Source organism: Tachypleus tridentatus, chromosome 4 (assembly GCF_004210375.1).
Source record: "Tachypleus tridentatus isolate NWPU-2018 chromosome 4, ASM421037v1, whole genome shotgun sequence".
In the NCBI taxonomy this organism is placed as follows: domain Eukaryota; kingdom Metazoa; phylum Arthropoda; class Merostomata; order Xiphosura; family Limulidae; genus Tachypleus; species Tachypleus tridentatus.
Genome location: NC_134828.1, coordinates 24,890,910 through 24,909,497, shown reverse-complemented (window position 1 = coordinate 24,909,497; position 18,588 = coordinate 24,890,910). Strand labels below are relative to the sequence as shown.

At 36.0% G+C, this 18,588-nt stretch overlaps 1 protein-coding gene across 1 annotated transcript in view; it reads left to right on the top strand.

Annotated features, from left to right (window-relative positions):
• Positions 1-18,588, top strand: part of LOC143248697 (uncharacterized) — a 26,165-nt gene extending 7,577 nt beyond the window's left edge. The window contains exons 2-4 of the mRNA XM_076497336.1: positions 12,045-12,139; positions 15,335-15,450; positions 17,329-18,588. Of these exons, the coding sequence (XP_076353451.1) occupies positions 12,045-12,139; positions 15,335-15,450; positions 17,329-17,662 (545 nt within the window). The 3' untranslated portion in view covers positions 17,663-18,588. The remainder of the gene's footprint in view (positions 1-12,044; positions 12,140-15,334; positions 15,451-17,328) is intronic.

The window sequence follows — 18,588 nt, the reverse complement described above, 5'->3', positions numbered from 1 at the left end:
TCATCACCACCCACCGCCAACTCTTGGGCTACTCTTTTACCAACGAATAGTGGGATTGACCGTCACATTATAACGTCCTCACGGCTGAAAGGGCGAGCATGTTTGGCGCGACGGGGATGCGAACCCGCAACCCTCAGATTACGAGTCGCACGACTTAACGCGCTTGGCCATGCCGGGCCTAGATATAAGGATTTAGTATTGTAAAGGAACACTTAATTAATGACACTTTTAAGAATAATGGTAAAGGTTTTGTATTTTGTTCACAAGAGATTTAAATTTAATTTTTCACGTTTTTTCATGTTACACTTTCTTCCAATTCAGTGTCCCCAGGCGGTGCAGTAGTCGTAAGTTTGTCGTTTTATTTGTCAACACAAAATTAACGATGGGCTATCTGTGCCGTGCTCACCAAAAGCATTGAACTCGATTTTAGCGGTGTGAGCCCCCTGACTTCCCGTTGAGCCACTGGGGTCAGTGGTGAGTTCGAAAGCTTATAATGTTAAAATGTAAGGTTCGATTCTTTTGATGGGCACGGATCAAGTAGCCCATTATACAGCTTTGCGTTTTAAATGAGCAAACGTATTAGAAATATAGATTTGAAATGCTAATTTTTACTCGTTTAATTTGAAATTCGCGATGGACAAATTAAGAGAAAAGCGAACTTTATCCCAGATATTAGGTTTTATTTGTTGAATTTTCCACAAAGTTACTAAACACCCAATTGAGAAATAGCTAACTACCTCCCCATATAGTTTATTATTTCTCAATTAGGTCAAATAATATTCTCAAATAATGGGATTAACCGTCACATTTTACAACTTCAATGGCTGAAAGAGCGAACGTGTTAGATGAAGGTTACATGTCGAGCGCCCTGACGACACTGATGTTAAGAGTCCTCGTCTTTGAAAATGTGGTAATGTATCTAATGAAAATCATATTTTTATAAAACATTCTGGTTCCCTGCTGTTCGAGTTATTACATGGAAGATAACGTTTGATTTTTTTGTGTTGTTGGTTGTTTTTGGTTCCCCGCTGTCTGAGTTATTACGTGAAAGCTCAGGTTTGATTTTTTCTTCTTGTTGGTTGTTTCTGGTTCCCTGTTGTTCGAGTTATTACGTGGAAGATTACGTTTGGTTTTTTTCGTGTTGTTGGTTGTTTCCGGTTCCTCGCTGTCTGAGTTATTACGTGAAAGCTCAAGTTTGAATTTTTTCTTGTTGTTGGTTGTTTCTGGTTTCCTGCTGTTTGAGTTATTACGTGAAAGCTTAAGTTTTATTTTTTCTTGTTGTTGGTTGTTTCTAGTTCCCTGCTGTTTGAGTTATTACGTGAAAGCTCAAGTTTGATTTTTTCTTGTTGTTGGTTGTTTCTATTTCCCTGCTGTTTGAGTTATTACGTGAAAGCTCAAGTTTGATTTTTTCTTGTTGTTGGTTGTTTCTAGTTCCCTGCTGTTTGAGTTATTACGTGAAAGCTTAAGTTTGATTTTTTTCTTGTTGTTGGTTGTTTCTAATTCCCTGCTGTTTGAGTTATTACGTGAAAGCTTAAGTTTGATTTTTTCTTGTTGTTGGTTGTTTCTATTTCCCTGCTGTTTGAGTTATTACGTGAAAGCTTAAGTTTGATTTTTTCTTGTTGTTGGTTGTTTCTAATTCCCTTCTGTTTGAGTTATTACGTGAAAGCTTAAGTTTGATTTTTTCTTGTTGTTGATTGTTTCTGGTTCCCTGCTGTTTGAGTTATTAGGTGGAAGATCAAATTAGTCTTTCTTGTTAGTGATGTTTAGTTTGAATTGCAAAGTCACAGAATAAGTTACCTGCCTCCCGCTAGTACAGCGGTATGTCTATGGATTTACAAAGCTAAAATCAGGCGTTCGATTCCCCTCGGTAGGCTTAGCAGATAGCCACCTGCTCTAAGCCGACAACAATAATAGAACTACGTATTTTACTGTTGAGTAAACGAACTTGGAAACGGCTACCTTTTTTTTTCCTTTATGATGTTGTTTAACCACAGGTTTCTATTTCTTAAAAATAAAGTGCTTTTATTCCCCAAAAAACAAAAGACATTAACCCGTCTCATGAAACTACTTTCAGTCTCCTGTCTTTGTTAAACAAAATCATCAAAAATAAAGATTATTTTTGTTTTACTGGCTATTTCGTAACGTCTAAATTTCCAATTTTGTAACGAGGTGTTGCAATCAAATGCCCGGTTAAACTTTACCATGTTAAAAAAGTCGTTAGTATCTTATGATTTGTAGCAAACTTCCTGTTTTCCATTTTTGTTTTTCCGCAGTTACTCACTTATACTCAGGTGTTACAACAAGCTTTCATTCCTCATGTTCAAGGAGCCTGGGGAACAATTTGTACATTCGTGGGTTATACGTCTCAACAACATCTAATATCTTTGTGAATTACTTTATGCAACGTTGATCAGCATAGATATGCAACTCACTTAATTTGTGGTGGTGGGAGGTATGGGCGACCAGTAAACGAATTTTGGTAATGGTAAGGATAGTTCTGAGTGTGTGTGTGTGTGTGTGTAAGGGCGGGATTTCAGTTAGGTGGTTTTATTTCCTACTAATGCTCTTTCCAACGATATTTTCATATATTAAAAGCCATAGTTGTTAAAATTGGCCAGCCACTGACTTACTGTTTATTTTCTGCTTCACTGCATGTGTATTCGTCTTCTAAACTGTAACGTATCAAACACTAAATCTATTATGGCGGTATTTTACCATTAAATGGTTGGGGATTCGACGTGTCCTCATCTCGCACCTGCGGCGGCATACCACTATTTTAGCACGTGCGAATAGTTCTACCCCCGTATCCTTATATTTAGTCCCACGGCCTTGTAAGTTTACAGAGTAACGACTTTAAAATCTGGGTTTCTATTCCCTGCAGGTTACAAACTTAAAATGCTACAACTCAGGTCTCGTATCCCCGTGTACAAAGTGCAAATGGCTAATTGTGTATCTTAGCATCAAAACATCGTCAATGAAAATTTTCTGCTTTTATCTGATTCTCCCGATGTGACAACGGTCAGTTCAATGATTTGCATCGCTAAGATCGGCGGTTCGATTCCCCCTCTGTGGACACAGTCCTACAAAACTGCTGAACTATGTACGCTAAGAAAAATGTATTCATCCTTCAGGGACGTGATTAGCGGACTTATCCTTTAAAAAAAAACTTTTGTAATCGTTGTTGTTTAGTTTTTGTAATCCATATCTGGTAGGAAGCGCGACAGTGAAAACTTTGTTTGTTTTTCGAATTTTGCGCAAAGTTACTCGAGGGCTATCTGCGCTAGCCGTCCCTAATTTAGCAGTGTAAGACTAGAGGGAAGGCAGTTAGTCATCACTACCCACAGCCAACTCTTGGGCTACTCTTTTACCAACGAATAGTGGGATTGGTCGTAACATTATAACGCCACTCACGGGTGGGAGGGCGAGCATGTTTGGCGCGACGCGGGCGCGAACCCGCGACCCTCGGATTACGAGTCGCACGCCTTAACCCACCTGGCCATGCTGGGCCTGACAGTAAAAGCACCAATGGGACTGGTTTGTAGAGACTTGCAACTTTGTTCATGGGGTTGGACCATCTCCAATTTTAGAGCTCATCTAATGGCACACCGCTAAAAACCGGGTTTCGATACCTCCGGTGGGTAGAGCACAAATAACCTATTGTGTAGCTTTGTGCTTAACTACAAACAAACAAACAAACAAACCATTTGGATTAATTATAGAGTAATATATGCAAATACCCATAAAATTACTTCAGTTGCTCAAATTGATTTAACGTCACGATATCTTATGTTTTTTTGTTGTTGCTTTTCCAATGTCTTTTGATTATTATTCTCTCTTCATAACCACTTTAACTATTCGAAATATTTCTTCAACTAAACAGCTAGCGTATAGTAACATGTCAACCACACTGCACACTTTCCTTCAAACAAATAAAATTCTAAAGAATAAGTTAATACAAATAGTGTCTGTATAAATACTATACAAATAGGATAAAGAACAGTCTAAAACGATCTAGTATACAATAATATCATAGATACGTTACGGACAGGACAAAACCGTATAGAACGAGTTAGTACACAATAATATCTCTATGAATAGATTATGGATAGGACAAAACCGTCTAGAACAAATTAGTACACAACAATATCTCTATGAATAAATTACAGTAGAACAAAACTGTCCAGAACTAGTTAGTACACAACAATATCTCTATGAATAAATTACAGTAGAACAAAACTGTCCAGAACTAGTTAGTACACAACAATATATCTATGAATAAATTACAGTAGAACAAAACCGTCTAGAACGAGTTAGTACACAACAATATCTCTATGAATAAATTACAATAGAACAAAACCGTCTAGAACGAGTTAGTACACAACAATATCTCTATGAATAAATTACAGTAGAACAAAACTGTCCAGAACTAGTTAGTACACAACAATATCTCTATGAATAAATTACAGTAGAACAAAACCGTCTAGAACGAGTTAGTACACAACAATATATCTGTGAATAGATTACGGACGGAACAAAACCGTCCAGAACGAGTTAATACGTCAAGAATAACACTGTGTTTTTTGTTGTTGTTATATTTATACAAGGTAAATGAGAGAATAACAAATTTAGAATAGAGTGTAAAACAGTACTGCTGGTAGATCAGAGTTTACAATGTTCCTGGCTCAATATAAAAAACAAAAGATGCGAAATCTGTAGCAAATTTGTTATAATGTCCAGAATACTATTCTATGTCCAAGAAGCATTGGACTGCATCTTTAAAAATGTCTCTTGTACGTTTTGTAGTATGTAAATCAAATAGACTCCTTGTTTATTTTATATCCATCAAAAAGAACGAAACAGTCAGGTATACCTGTAAACTTCATAACAAATAAATACGTAACAGAATCTAACGCACACAACCTAACATTATCTCTTGTATAAGAGTTTTAAAACAATGCAACACCTTAACAATGTGTCACTCATGGGCACGTTGAGAATATCTCACCAATAAAATATTTTTGCACAGATAAACTCGTAATAATATCTTACTGTTAAACACCACTTTAACAATATCTGACTGATAAACGTTTTAATATCATGAAACAGGCTAACAATATCTAACACATAAACACGTTAACAATATCTCACTTGTAAACTTTTTAATAATATTGTGAAACATGTTAACAATATCTAACACATAAACACGTTAACAATATCTCACTTGTAAACTTTTTAATAATATTGTGAAACATGTTAACAATATCTAACACATAAACACGTTAACAATATCTCACTTGTAAACTTTTTAATAATATTGTGAAACATGTTAACAATATTTAACACATAAACACGTTAACAATATCTCACTTGTAAACTTTTTAATAATATTGTGAAACATGCTAACAATATCTAACACATAAACACGTTAACAATATCTCACTTGTAAACTTTTTAATAATATTGTGAAACATGCTAACAATATACAACACATAAACACGTTAACAATATCTCACTTGTAAACATTTTAATAATATTGTGAAACATGTTAACAATATCTAACACATAAACACGTTAACAATATCTCACTTGTAAACTTTTTAATAATATTGTGAAACATGCTAACAATATACAACACATAAACACGTTAACAATATCTCACTTGTAAACTTTTTAATAATATTGTGAAACATGTTAACAATATCTAACACATAAACGTTAACAATATCTCACTTATAAACTTTTTAATAATATTGTGAAAGATGTTAACAATATCCAACACAAAAACGCGTTAACAATATCCAACACAAAAACACGTTAACAATATCTCACTTGTAAACTTTTTAATAATATTGTGAAACATGCTAACAATATCCAACACATAAACACGTTAACAATATCTCACTTGTAAACATTTTAATAATATTGTGAAACATGCTAACAATATACAACACATAAACACGTTAACAATATCTCACTTGTAAACTTTTTAATAATATTGTGAAACATGTTAACAATATCTAACACATAAACACGTTAACAATATCTCACTTATAAACTTTTTAATAATATTGTGAAAGATGTTAACAATATCCAACACAAAAACGCGTTAACAATATCAAACACAAAAACACGTTAACAATATCTCACTTGTAAACTTTTTAATAATATTGTGAAACATGCTAACAATATCCAACACATAAACACGTTAACAATATCTCACTTGTAAACATTTTAATAATATTGTGAAACATGCTAACAATATACAACACATAAACACGTTAACAATATCTCACTTGTAAACTTTTTAATAATATTGTGAAACATGCTAACAATATACAACACATAAACACGTTAACAATATCTCACTTGTAAACTTTTTAATAATATTGTGAAACATGTTAACAATATTTGATAAAACACTTTGAAAAATCTTAAGAATAAATATTTTAAAGAGATCTCAAGGAGAGACATTTTAATATTTCAATGGAAAGCTCTTTAACAATATTTTACTAATAAACAGATTAAAATGTCTCCCAAGTAAATACTTTAAGAGACCTCTCATAACATTTGTGACGCTTTCATTTTAACATTTAACTCAGACTCAACTTACGCACTTAAAAGGAAACGAATAGGAAAGTTGAACACAGTTTTTTTTTGGAAACGAAAAGAGAATTCTATCTCATTTACTTCCGTTTTATACTTCCGTTGTACTTCCGATACGAGCTCGCTATTATAATTTCCCATCAAATATATTTTTAAATATTCAAACCTTTTTGTATAAGTGCGTTTTAGTGGTCCGTATATCCGACTTTTTTCTCTCTTTCCATATTTTTTTCATGTTATAATTATCCAAATACATCACTTGTGCTAATTCAAATATAGATTTCTATATGACTCTAGATTATTGATTTTTATCTTAACATCACGAAAGAATTTTGCTGTTGGTGTTTTAGTATAAAGCGACATAATGGGATATCTATCTGTACCCTGCCTGTAACAGACAATTTAATCCCGGAATTCTGCGTCTCAGAAACAAATCCAATAAACCGGGCGCTTTCGAAAAGTCCACGAGTTTTTAATTTTAATGTTTTGTGTGCACGTTTATCAAAGTACTTTTCCTTATTCCTGCTTATTTCCTAGTTTTAACTAAAATTGCTTCCTTCTAAAATACAAATGGGTAAATTAAAAATTGTTTGTTTCCTTTTCAACACTCTAACAACGCATTTCTTTTCCGGACTTCTTGTTTGAAATATTTCATTTCATGCACTTCAGAAAATTGTATTATTTTATCAATATACTCGTGCTTCTTGAAATTCAATGATCCACATGATTCAGGATATAGTTTTATGTGTTGCTGCCAGGCGTCATAATGCATTTGTTTCGGTTTGGTTTGTTTTGAATTTCGCGCAAACTACTCGAGGGCTATCTGCGCTGGCTGTCCCTAGCGTAAGACTAGATGGAAGGTAGCTAATCATCATAACCAACCGCTAATTCTTGGGCTACTCTTTTACCAACAAATAGTGAGATTGACCGTAACATTATAACACCCCTACGGCTGAAAAGGCGAGCATGTTTGGTGTGACAGGGATTCGAACCCACAACCCACGGATTACGAGTGGAGTGTCTTAACCACCCGGCTACGCCGGGCCGTCACTTATTTTACAAAGATGTTCATGTCTGGCGTTTTCTACCCAAAACACTGATGTAACGTCAAGATTTCAAGACTGAGACAGATATGCAAATTTGCTCTGAAAACAATCGAAACTCTTCGCATTCGGGAAACGTATATTAGAGCATATTAAAGAATGAAACTAGGCGTTAAATATACATTAATAATTTTGATCAATCACGTGCTAGAAACTTAACATTTGCTGTAAAATATAATCAGTTGGTAAGTTTAATGACATTGTCTAAGTCCTTTAGTTAATTACAGGTTAGGAAATAAAATGTCACCTAAGGGCATGAAGGGCTAAAACATATCCGAGTCCTGAACAATGTGGTCCTGGCATGGCGAGGTGGTTAAGGAACTCCACTCGTAATCCGGTGATTGCGGGTTCGCATCCCCGTCATACCAAACATGCTCGCCCTTTCAGCCGTGTGGGCGTTATAGTGTGACAGTCAATTCCACTATTCGTTGATAAAAGAGTAGCCCAAGAGTTGGCTGTGGGTGGTGATGATTAACTGCCTTCCATTTAGTCTTACACTGCCAAATTGGGGACGGCTAGCGCAGATAGCCCTCGTGTGGTTTGGCGCAAAATTTAAAATAAACCAAACCTGAACAATGTACCACTATCAAAATCAGGGGGTACGAATATACTTCAAGTAGAGAAATGATTATACTATACATAGTAAGACATGGTCTCGTGCATGTAACAACCTTAAACCTATCAATAAATATTAACTGTGACTTGAGAGAGAGGAGTGATAAATATGAAACGCTATTCGTATACACCTCTAATGTTGAATCTGTAATACACAAAATAAAATAATAAGAAACAAGAGGAACATGGAAGTAAGGCATGTGTAGTTATCATGATCTTTAGAACAATTTAAAGGTCTGTTGGTTTCTAATTGTTCGTCATCTTTCAGAACAGTAACTTTTAACAATAGATCTTTCTCAACTGTTTCTTGTAACTTTCATTGTTTTGGATATCACCAATTTACGTCTATCAAAACTGAATAACGAAAGAGGTTACAAAGATTACTTCTTGATTATGAGAAACCCACTTGAAATAAAAATGTATCTCAGAACGGCTGGTATGGGTATTAACACTTTTACTGATAAGCAGAGAACAACGTTTCGACCTTCCTAGGTCATCTTCAGGTTAAGAAAGAGAGAATTTGAATGTGACCATTGACGGACACATGTCTTAGGGACGAGAGTATCAACGGGTACCGGATTGTAGGGGGCGTTGCACGTGAACGTTAGGTTATTAATTAGCATAGGTATAAAGATTCTCCTTTATATTGGTTTAATTTCTGTTTTAGTTGCTGTATTAGTAAGGCTTATTTGATTTTGCGTTTGTTTCCGTACTTACTATCTGTGTGTTTTCTATGGTTATGTTGTGTTTATTTGATTTGCAGTGTTCAAAAACGTGTGAAGGTGTTTTCTTTTGTTCTTTAAATCTAGGTTCCATTTTTCTGTTTGTTTCTCCCATATAGAAGTCGTGGCAGTTGTTGTATTGTATTTTATAAATTAAGTTGGTGTTGTGTTTGTAGGTGTAATTTTTAAACAGTATGGACTTTAGTTTTTGAATAAATGTGGTGTTTACTGGAATGTTGTGTTTTGTTGAGTTTTTTCCAAATGTTGGTTATTTTTTCACTGATGTCGGGAACATATGGTATGCAGCAGTGTAAGGTTTTGTAGTTTATTGTATCTTAGGATTTATTATTGCTTGTTTGTTGTTGGTCAAGGTGTGTGTGTAAATTTTTTTCCACGGTTTTTTGAGGAAATTTGTTTATGTTGATGAAGTGTTGTTTTATGTTGTTGATTTCATCATTGATTTTATCAATTGAACATAATTTTGTGTTTGTGTTTATTTGGTTTCTTAATATGTTGAGTTTTTGTTATCGTCCCCCAGTGGCTCAGCGGTATGTCTGCGGACTTACAACGCTAAAAACCGGGTTTCAATACCCGTGGGGGGCAGAGCACAGATAGCACATTGTGTAGCTTTGCGCTTAATTAAAAAACAACAACAACAGATTTTGTTTCGTTTCATGTGCTGAGTCCCAGGGAATGCATAATCCAGTATGGGTGATTTTTCTGTGTATTTCTGTTTTGAATTGTGTATCAGTTCTTATGATCTTGAGGTTAAGAAATGCTATTTGGTTAGTTTATTCCTGTTCACAGGTGAACTTAATGTTGGAGTATATTGAGTTAACGTGGTTGAAAAACTAAGTGTGTGTTCCGTAGATGTAAATCCAACAATTATATCATCAACATACCTGTACCAATATAATGGTGGGTGTAAGGCTGAATTGATCGCTTGAGATTCAACCTGTGTCATAAAAATGTTGGCGAGAACTGGTGACACGGGATTCCCTAGACTTAGGCTATTTATTTGTAGGTAGTTTCGGTAATTGAACCTAAAGTTAGTTTTGGTGGTAGTGAGTTCTATAAGGGTTGCTAATTTGTTGCTGGGGGTGTGTATTAATGGGACGGGGTCTTGGATATAAAGTTCTAAAGCTCTTGAAGGCTTCAGATGTTGGAACTTCTGTGAAGAATGTTGTTGTCTTCTTTTAAGTTGTTTATAGAATTAATATCGTTTTTGTGTGAGGGTTGTTTTACTTTGAAAAAGTTGTTCAATATACTGTTTTGAGATGATTCAGGGAAATAGATGTTTTCAGTTCTACCTGTAAATATAGGTTGTTGGTTGTCGGTGGAATTGTTGCCGTAGTTGTCTTTTTCCTGGTGGTTGTTTTCCGTTCTTTTCTTGGTGTTTTCATTTTGTCACCAGTCTTTTAGCTAGGCCTTCCAGATAGGCTTTCATTTCAATAGATGGAATATTTCTAGGTGTTACTGCGAAGTTCAGTCCATTGTTGAGTAGATGTATTTCTTCACTGCTTAATTTTCGGTCGAATCTGTTAATTACGAGGCTTGTTGGTAGTTTGTCGTGTTGGCGTCTTTTCTGTTGTTGTCACCTTAGTGTATCTAGTTTCTTGTTGTTGGCAACTTAGTTTATCTAGTTTCTTGTTGTTGTCACCTTAGTTTATCTAGTTTCTTGTTGTTGTCACCTTAGTTTATCTAGTTTCAGGGATTAGTTTTTCCTTTCTGCATTGTTGGGTGAAATAAATGTTATTTCTTCTATTGATAATTTGTTTGTTTTTGAATTTCGCGCAAAGCTGCTCGAGGGCTATCCGCGCTCGCCGTCCCTAATTTAGCAATGTAAGACAAGAGGGAAGGCACCTAGTCATCACCACCCACCGCTAACTCTTGGGCTACACTTTTACCAACGAAGAGTGGGACTGACCGTAACATTATAAAGCCCTCACGGCTGTAAGGACGAGCGTGTTTGATGTGATGGGGACTCGAACCCGCGACCCTCGGATTACGACTCGAGTGCCTTAATCGCCTGGCCATGGTGGGCCTGGTTACAATGAAAAGAAAGTGTTTGATCTTTAATATTCCTTCTGTTTTACAGTTTCTTAGCCCTAGTTTGATTTTATTCCAATAATTTTGAACAATTTCTCTTTTTGATCGCTTAACCTCGTCCGCTCCCCAGTAGCACAGCGGAATGTCGGTAGGCTTACAACGTTAGAAACCGGGTTTCGATCCCAGTGGTACGAAGAGCACAGATAACCCACTGTGTTGCTTTGTGCTTAACTTCAAACAGACAAACCCTTAAAGTTTTAACAGGAACCTTTTTTTCTCAAACTACTTCTTCAGTTTCGCAGTTTTACTTTCGCGCTTTGATGATTTTAAAGCTTCAAGAGAACTCTGTGTGATTGTTTTAACTTTAACATGAATCCCATCATGGCTAAGCCCACATAAAACAAATGTATTTCGTGTTTACCTCTCACCTTCTAATACTGTACATTACTTCTAGACTTTCTTCCAGTGTAAACTAATTAGTTTAGCATTATACAAGGGTCTTTTAGAGGTAAATTACTTTGTAAAAAGCAATGTCTTTTCACCATGTTTTTGATTAGAACAGAGAAGTAGAACACGTTTCAAATAAAGAAATTTTCTTGTATTTGATGTTAACAAACACATTTTGCATAATATCCTCGATTTTTTTTAAAGACAAAGCCATATTGAGCTCTACGCTGTGCTCACCGTCGGGAATCGAACCCAGGATTTTAGCGTTGTAAGTCCGTAGAAATACAGGGCATAAACTGTATCCTGGAACCGTAGCTTTAATATTTTTACCCTTTGCCGGACATTGTGATGATCGACACAGTCACTAACTGCTAAACGATCGAGCCCAGGTTTTAGGGTTAAGTAACATTTTGTGTAAAACCTATCAATAAATCTATTAGTATAGTTCTCTTTTATCACCTAACTGAAATACGAGTGTGACGACAATTCCTGTTTTTACTTGTAGGCGGAGATGGAGTGCCTGGTCGAGTGGACAGCCCGTCCTTGAAAACTAAGAAACCCAGGAAAGCCCGCACAGCTTTCACGGATCATCAGTTGAGGGTGAGTTTGTTAAGCCTAACGTCCGGTAATTAAACCTCTCAGAAAAGTTTGTACTGAACTGAGACTAACTAACGTGAATAGCACTTATATCCGCTACGTCATAGGAAGCCATATAGAAACCATGCTTTAGGCCTCGTGATTTACACATTCCATTATAGGGTGAGCTTTCAAAAGAAAAAACAACACTAGTTATCGTGTGTGCTTACTATTTATTTACTTAAAGGTAACTACATTAAACTATTGTCCCTCTGCAATAGAAATAAATAAACGTTTCAACTTATACGGTGTTATCAACGCTTCAGATTCCAGGTTAAGGGCACAATTTAGTTGTATGCACAGACGTGTGGAATTTTCGTAAAATTTCTTTTGACAACTAAAACACTTGAATGTGAACTAAGACCTGGATATAGACTGTTCATTTACAGCGTTCATAGAAGCAAACCATTCAACACTAACCCATGTATTTATTTTTTTATAGTGAAGACTTAACCCATCAATCTGATGTTTCCTAGTTCTTTATGCTAATATCACTTTTAGTGTAAACTCGTGCGTTACGCTACTAGCGCTCCTGGTGGAGACCCGTGTGTTATGTGGTGGTGTTTCAGACTTTTGTAATATCGTTCCTGAGATAGAACGTAAAGTGAGCTTGCAGGACATCTACAACTAAGTATATCACTAGAATCTGTGTATAAAATGTCCTGGTTGTGTCACAGCTAACACATACTTATCTAACTCTCTATTTATGTATCAATAGCATTGATTTAACATTAAATTAATTGAAGAAGCGACCAATCATTTGATTTTCCATGTTTTTGCTTTAAAAAATAAGTTTCTCTCTTTTGCTCTTATACAACCGCAGCTAGATTATCAAACTTTTCCCATTTTTCTCTTACTACAGATAAAGACAGGTTAGTCAAATATCCATCTTTTTGCGCCCGACTCGCAGTCTGAGAGTCGCGAGTTCGAATCTCCGTTCCACCAAACATGCTCTCCCTTTTTAACCGTGTGGACTTTATAAGGCAATGGTCAATCCCACTATTCGTTGGTAAAAGAGTAGCCCAAGAGTTGGCGGGGAGTGATGATGACTAGTGTCTTTCACTGCTAAATTAGGAACAACTAGCGCAGGAAGCCCTCGTGTAGCTTTGCGCGAAATTTGAGAACAGAACAAACCCTCTTTTTCACGTAGAGGATCGAACAACGTTTCGACCTTCTTCGGTCATCGTCAGGTTCACAAAGAAAGGAAGAGATAACTGACCGGAAGCTGACCACATGTTTGAAAGGGGTTGTGTAACTGAGTGTCGGAATGTAGAGGGCGTGCCTAGATGTTTGAATATATAAATTTATATTATTTATCGTTGTTAGTACAGATGGAGATAGGTTTTTTTTTTCTTCCATTTTCGATATTAGTAGCTCTACATGTAGATCACAATACCAAATAGTGACAGAACAATAAACGTTTTAAGAACTGGCATTGTATTGTTGGTCATATGAAATACGTTGTGCAACATGTGATGGCTTTTATTTGTTTGTTATTGTCGCACATGCGATTGAACGCCGGATTTCAGTGATGTAAAGTCCGAAAATGCACCGTTGACCCACTGGGAGACCCCGTACGACAGAACTTAGTGTGGTTATGTATAGTTATCTAACGTGTTCGTGTTTATCGTTTCGGCCTTATTTGTGCCTATCTGTTACTTACTTGTTCCAGCTGTTACGTTTACGTTAAAGTCTGCACTCCTGTGATCTGTCGTGATGATGAGAAATCCACTTGAAGTAACAATGTATCTGAAAATGGCTGGTTATAGGTATTAAAGTTTATTAATTAAAATAAAGGAGAAAACAACATTTGGACCTTCTTAGGTCATTTTCAGGTTAACCTGCCGTCTTGAGATACATCTTAGGACTTTTGTTTGTCTTTATTTGTTAACTATAAGTGTCGTTTAACTGATAAACCTTCCAATGGGACACTTTTAAAGTAAAGCGGTAATTTCTTTGTCTGTTTGCTTTTGAATTTCGTTCAAACGACGTTATAAAATATACATGTATTACTCAAACTAACATGTCCACTCTCAAGTGCTCTAAACTAATACTGCCATTTTGATGACTGTATATATGTATTTGAAACGTTGTCATAGCTAGCATTGCATTATATACAGACAGTTGAGAACTGTTTGTTTTTGAATTTTGCGCAAAGCTACACGAGAACTATCTGCGCTAGCCGTCCCTAATTTAGCAGTGTAAGACTAAAGGGAAGGCAGCTAATCTTCGCCACCCACCGCCAACTCTTGGGGTACTCTTTTACTAACGAGTAGTGGGATTGACTGTCACATAATAACGCCCCCACGGCTGAAAGAGAGAGCATGTTTGGTATGATGGGGACTCGAACTCGCGACCCTCAGATTACGAGTCAGGCGTCCTAATTACCTGGCCATACCAGGGCCGTAAAGCGGTAGAGTAAACAATTTTTAGATTGAAATATCAAACGAACGATTCTAAAAAAAATAGTTACCAATAGTCGTATAAGTACATTTTAAACAAGGAGAGAAAATACGATTTTAGTTGGCAAGTCAGAACAAGTAAAACAAGTGGTTATCGTAAGTCCTCATTCTTGATGACGAGAAACTCACTTGAAATAAAAATGTATCTCAGAACGGCTGGTATGGGTATTAACACTTTTATTGATAAGCAGATTACAACGTTTTGACCTTCCTAGGTCATCTTCAGGTTAAGAAAGAGAGAGTTTGAATGTGACTGATATAAACAAACGCAAAATTAAATTCTTTTTTTATCTTACGGTTATTATCATGCAAGATCCCCAAGTCATTCAGATAACCGGACACAACGGTTACAATATCTGGATTACTTATGTCACAGTGTACTAAAGAAAAATTACACATTTACACAGTATGAAATGGTTACAATATCTAGATTACTTATGTCAAAGTGTAATAAAGAAAAATTAAACATTTTCACAGTATTATACGGTTACAACATCTAGATTGCTTATGTCAATGTGTAATAAAGAAAAATTAAACATTTTCACAGTATTATACGGTTACAACATCTAGATTGCTTATGTCAATGTGTAATGATAGAATATGAATTACACATGTAAACATCATAAAACGCAAAGTGTTATTCACTACAGAAAGTGTCATTATTGTTAATCTATTCTACTAATATTACCTTTTCTAGACTCTAGAAAAAAGCTTCGAACGACAGAAGTATCTGAGTGTTCAGGACCGCATGGAACTGGCCTCGAAGTTAAACCTAACTGATACACAGGTCAAGACTTGGTATCAAAACAGAAGGTCAGTAATTATTTTATGCGTTTTTTTATTGTATCGGACCAAGCATCTAAGAGTCTCGGGTTCGAGACGTGTTCTAGTAATTACTATTCAATATTTTCACCTCTTTGTATGGTATAAGAGTAACATTTATTTTCGCCACCCAGTAACTGCTTTAGACAGAGGATACTGCTGACCGGTTGCCTTCCATCTGTTCCTCAGTCCAAAATCACAAACTACTATTTCTAAACCAAAGAGGCCTGGGCACTTAGCCAACTTTTTATTTAAGATTTCGTTCATATGAACAAGGTTGATGTTTGTTTGTTTTTTGAATTTCGCACAAAGCTACTCGAGGGCTATCTGTGCTAGCCGTTCTTAATTTAGTAGTGTAAGACTAGAGGAAAGACAGCTAGTCATCACCACCCACCGCCAACTCTTGGGCTACTCTTTTACCAACGAATAGTGGAATTGACCGTAACATTATAACGCCTCCACGGTAGAAAGGGCGAGCATGTTTGGCGCGGAACAAGGCTGATACCATCCAATGACAAACCACCATAAGAAGGGTTGGCATGGCTTGGTGGTTAAGGTGTCCGATTCGCAAACTGCGTCTAACGGGATCGTAGTCCGTTGCCGAACATATTCGACTTTCTAGCCGTGGATACGATATAATGGTAAGGTCAATCCTACTATTTGTTGCTTAAGAGTCGTCTAAGAGTTTGCGGCGGCTGATGTTGCCTTTGTTTCTAGCCTATCACTGCAGTCTTTGATTCACCAAACGAACTACTAGAGCAAAAACTGTATCAGACAGTTTAGTTATAGTTTAATGATTTATATAGATACTTAACACCAATAAACTAAACAGTTTAAGCCTACCAAAAAAAAAACGAAGATAATAAATGGGTGTTTTAATTTTACTGTGAATACTATCTATACAACTATGGTGGTACTGTGTGTTAACTGTCCATGTAACTACTTATCTATATAAATATAACAGTACTGTTTGTTGTAGGACCACGTAACTGCTTATCTATATAAACATAGTAGTACTGTCTGTTGTATGTCCATTTATCTACTTATCTATATTAATATAATAGTACTGTCTGTTGTATGTAAAGTTAACTACTTTTCTATATAAATATGAATTTTCGAAAGTATATGTGTGTATGTGTAGATGAGCTTGTATTCTATTATTTATATAGCTGTAAAAACGATCAGAGATTTATTTCCCTTTTCCCAACACTATATGTGTATATATAGATACATACATATATTTTAGTGAAATTAAATAATTACATCCAAATTAAGCCAAATAAACAGAATCACGATGAAGGAGTTAAAAACAGCAAATCCCAACCTCTGATGTTTAACTTTTTCTTATTATTATTTGATTTTGGGAGAGCAGTCATCTTTCCTCAGCTGTTTGCAGGCAGTGAAGGGTGATAAAGATGTGGGACGTTGTGGGCTTGAGCACCCATATTTCGCTCTCCTAATTTCTAATTTTCTTATGTGAGACCAGCGAATTGGAGGTTAAGACTGATAGACGGTGTATCTCATCCGTAAGTTAAGTCCTAGTTTTTGTAGCCACCTCCAAAACCTAGGGTACATTTTATAATCCCACGTTGTAGCTTGTACCCTAGGATCCTTTTTAAAAATATGCGGCATATTTTGTTTCACGTTAATTTGTTTTGTTTATGGCTTGAAATGTTCGCGGTTGGTTCAGCAGATAGCCCGATGTGGTTTTGTTATAAGAAAATACGGACGTTTAATGGTTTAACAATTTATGGTTATAACAAACATATATATATATATATATTTCTTCCGTAGTATATAAATAATGTTGTTTTTGTGTGGTAACTTTCAACATTGTTCACAAAATAATTCTATATTTTTTTATCTCAGGACGAAATGGAAAAGACAGGCAATGATGGGCCTAGAACTCCTTCCGACAGATGGTGCTGCGTTCAGCCGATTTCCTCGACTATGGGGTCCGACACCTTCACCGCTATGGCCATACAGTTACAGTAATTACCTATCCACCATATCCACTCTCTCCGGACTGACCAACAGCGGCTTAGCTTCTTCCGGTGCTCCTTCAACTTTAGAGCTCTACCAAAGACAGGCCTCAACTGCGCATGCTCTGAGTAGTCGCCCTGTGTTACCTCGTCCACTCTATCCTGGACAGAATGCGTACGCTACAATACAATCATTTTACCAAGGACAAACCACCCAGTAATAATGACAGAGATACGTAATATGCTGAAGGGCCAGTTTGTTAGCGTAGAGTCTGTGATAGACTTTCGGCGGGAAGTCTCTAAAACGAAGACGTCTGCAAGGCCTTACCGTTTATTCTCGAAAAAGTGTGACGAATTTATCTCTAATTCAATTGATAAATTTGACACTGAAGTTCAGCCCAAAATCGCGTTTGTTCTGTTTTATTTATTACCTTCATGCAGTACGAGTTTCTGTGTCAAAAAAACTCTACCGTCCAAGAGAGTGTCATGTTTTTCTTGTTGAAGATACAGAAATGTGTGTGTGGAAACACACGCAGCATTATGATGTTGTGCGTGGCAGGTACTGCGTATATATATATATATAGATCATTTTGTTAACTTAAGGTTTTGTTAAGTTGCGTTGACGAAGCATTTCGGACATTTGTCACAATTGGTGGTGTCAAAGTTCAAACACCATAAGCGCTTGCTCTACCTAATTTAATTATTATTACTACCGTTTATCTAATGTTCTACACCAACAACTCAAGTGGGATAAATTTCAACTAATAAAGGGAAAAGGTGATTATGACAGTGATATATGCGGAAATGATTATGACAGTGATATATGCGGAAGTGATTATGACAGTGATATATGCGGAAGTGATTATGACAGTGATATATGGGGAAGTGATTATGACAGTGATATATGCGGAAGTGATTATGACAGTGATATATGAGGAAGTGATTATGACAGTGATATATGCGGAAGTGTAAAAAAGTTACTTTAAGAAATTATCTCCTATTTTCAGCTAAATCAAATAAAACTGAGTTGCTCAGGTAGAAATTGTACGAAAGAAGAAATATACTTAAATTGTTTGTGTTCCATCTGTTTTCCTGATCTTATAATTTGTAGGACATATGCACGTGAATAAATGTAGATTGTTCCAAA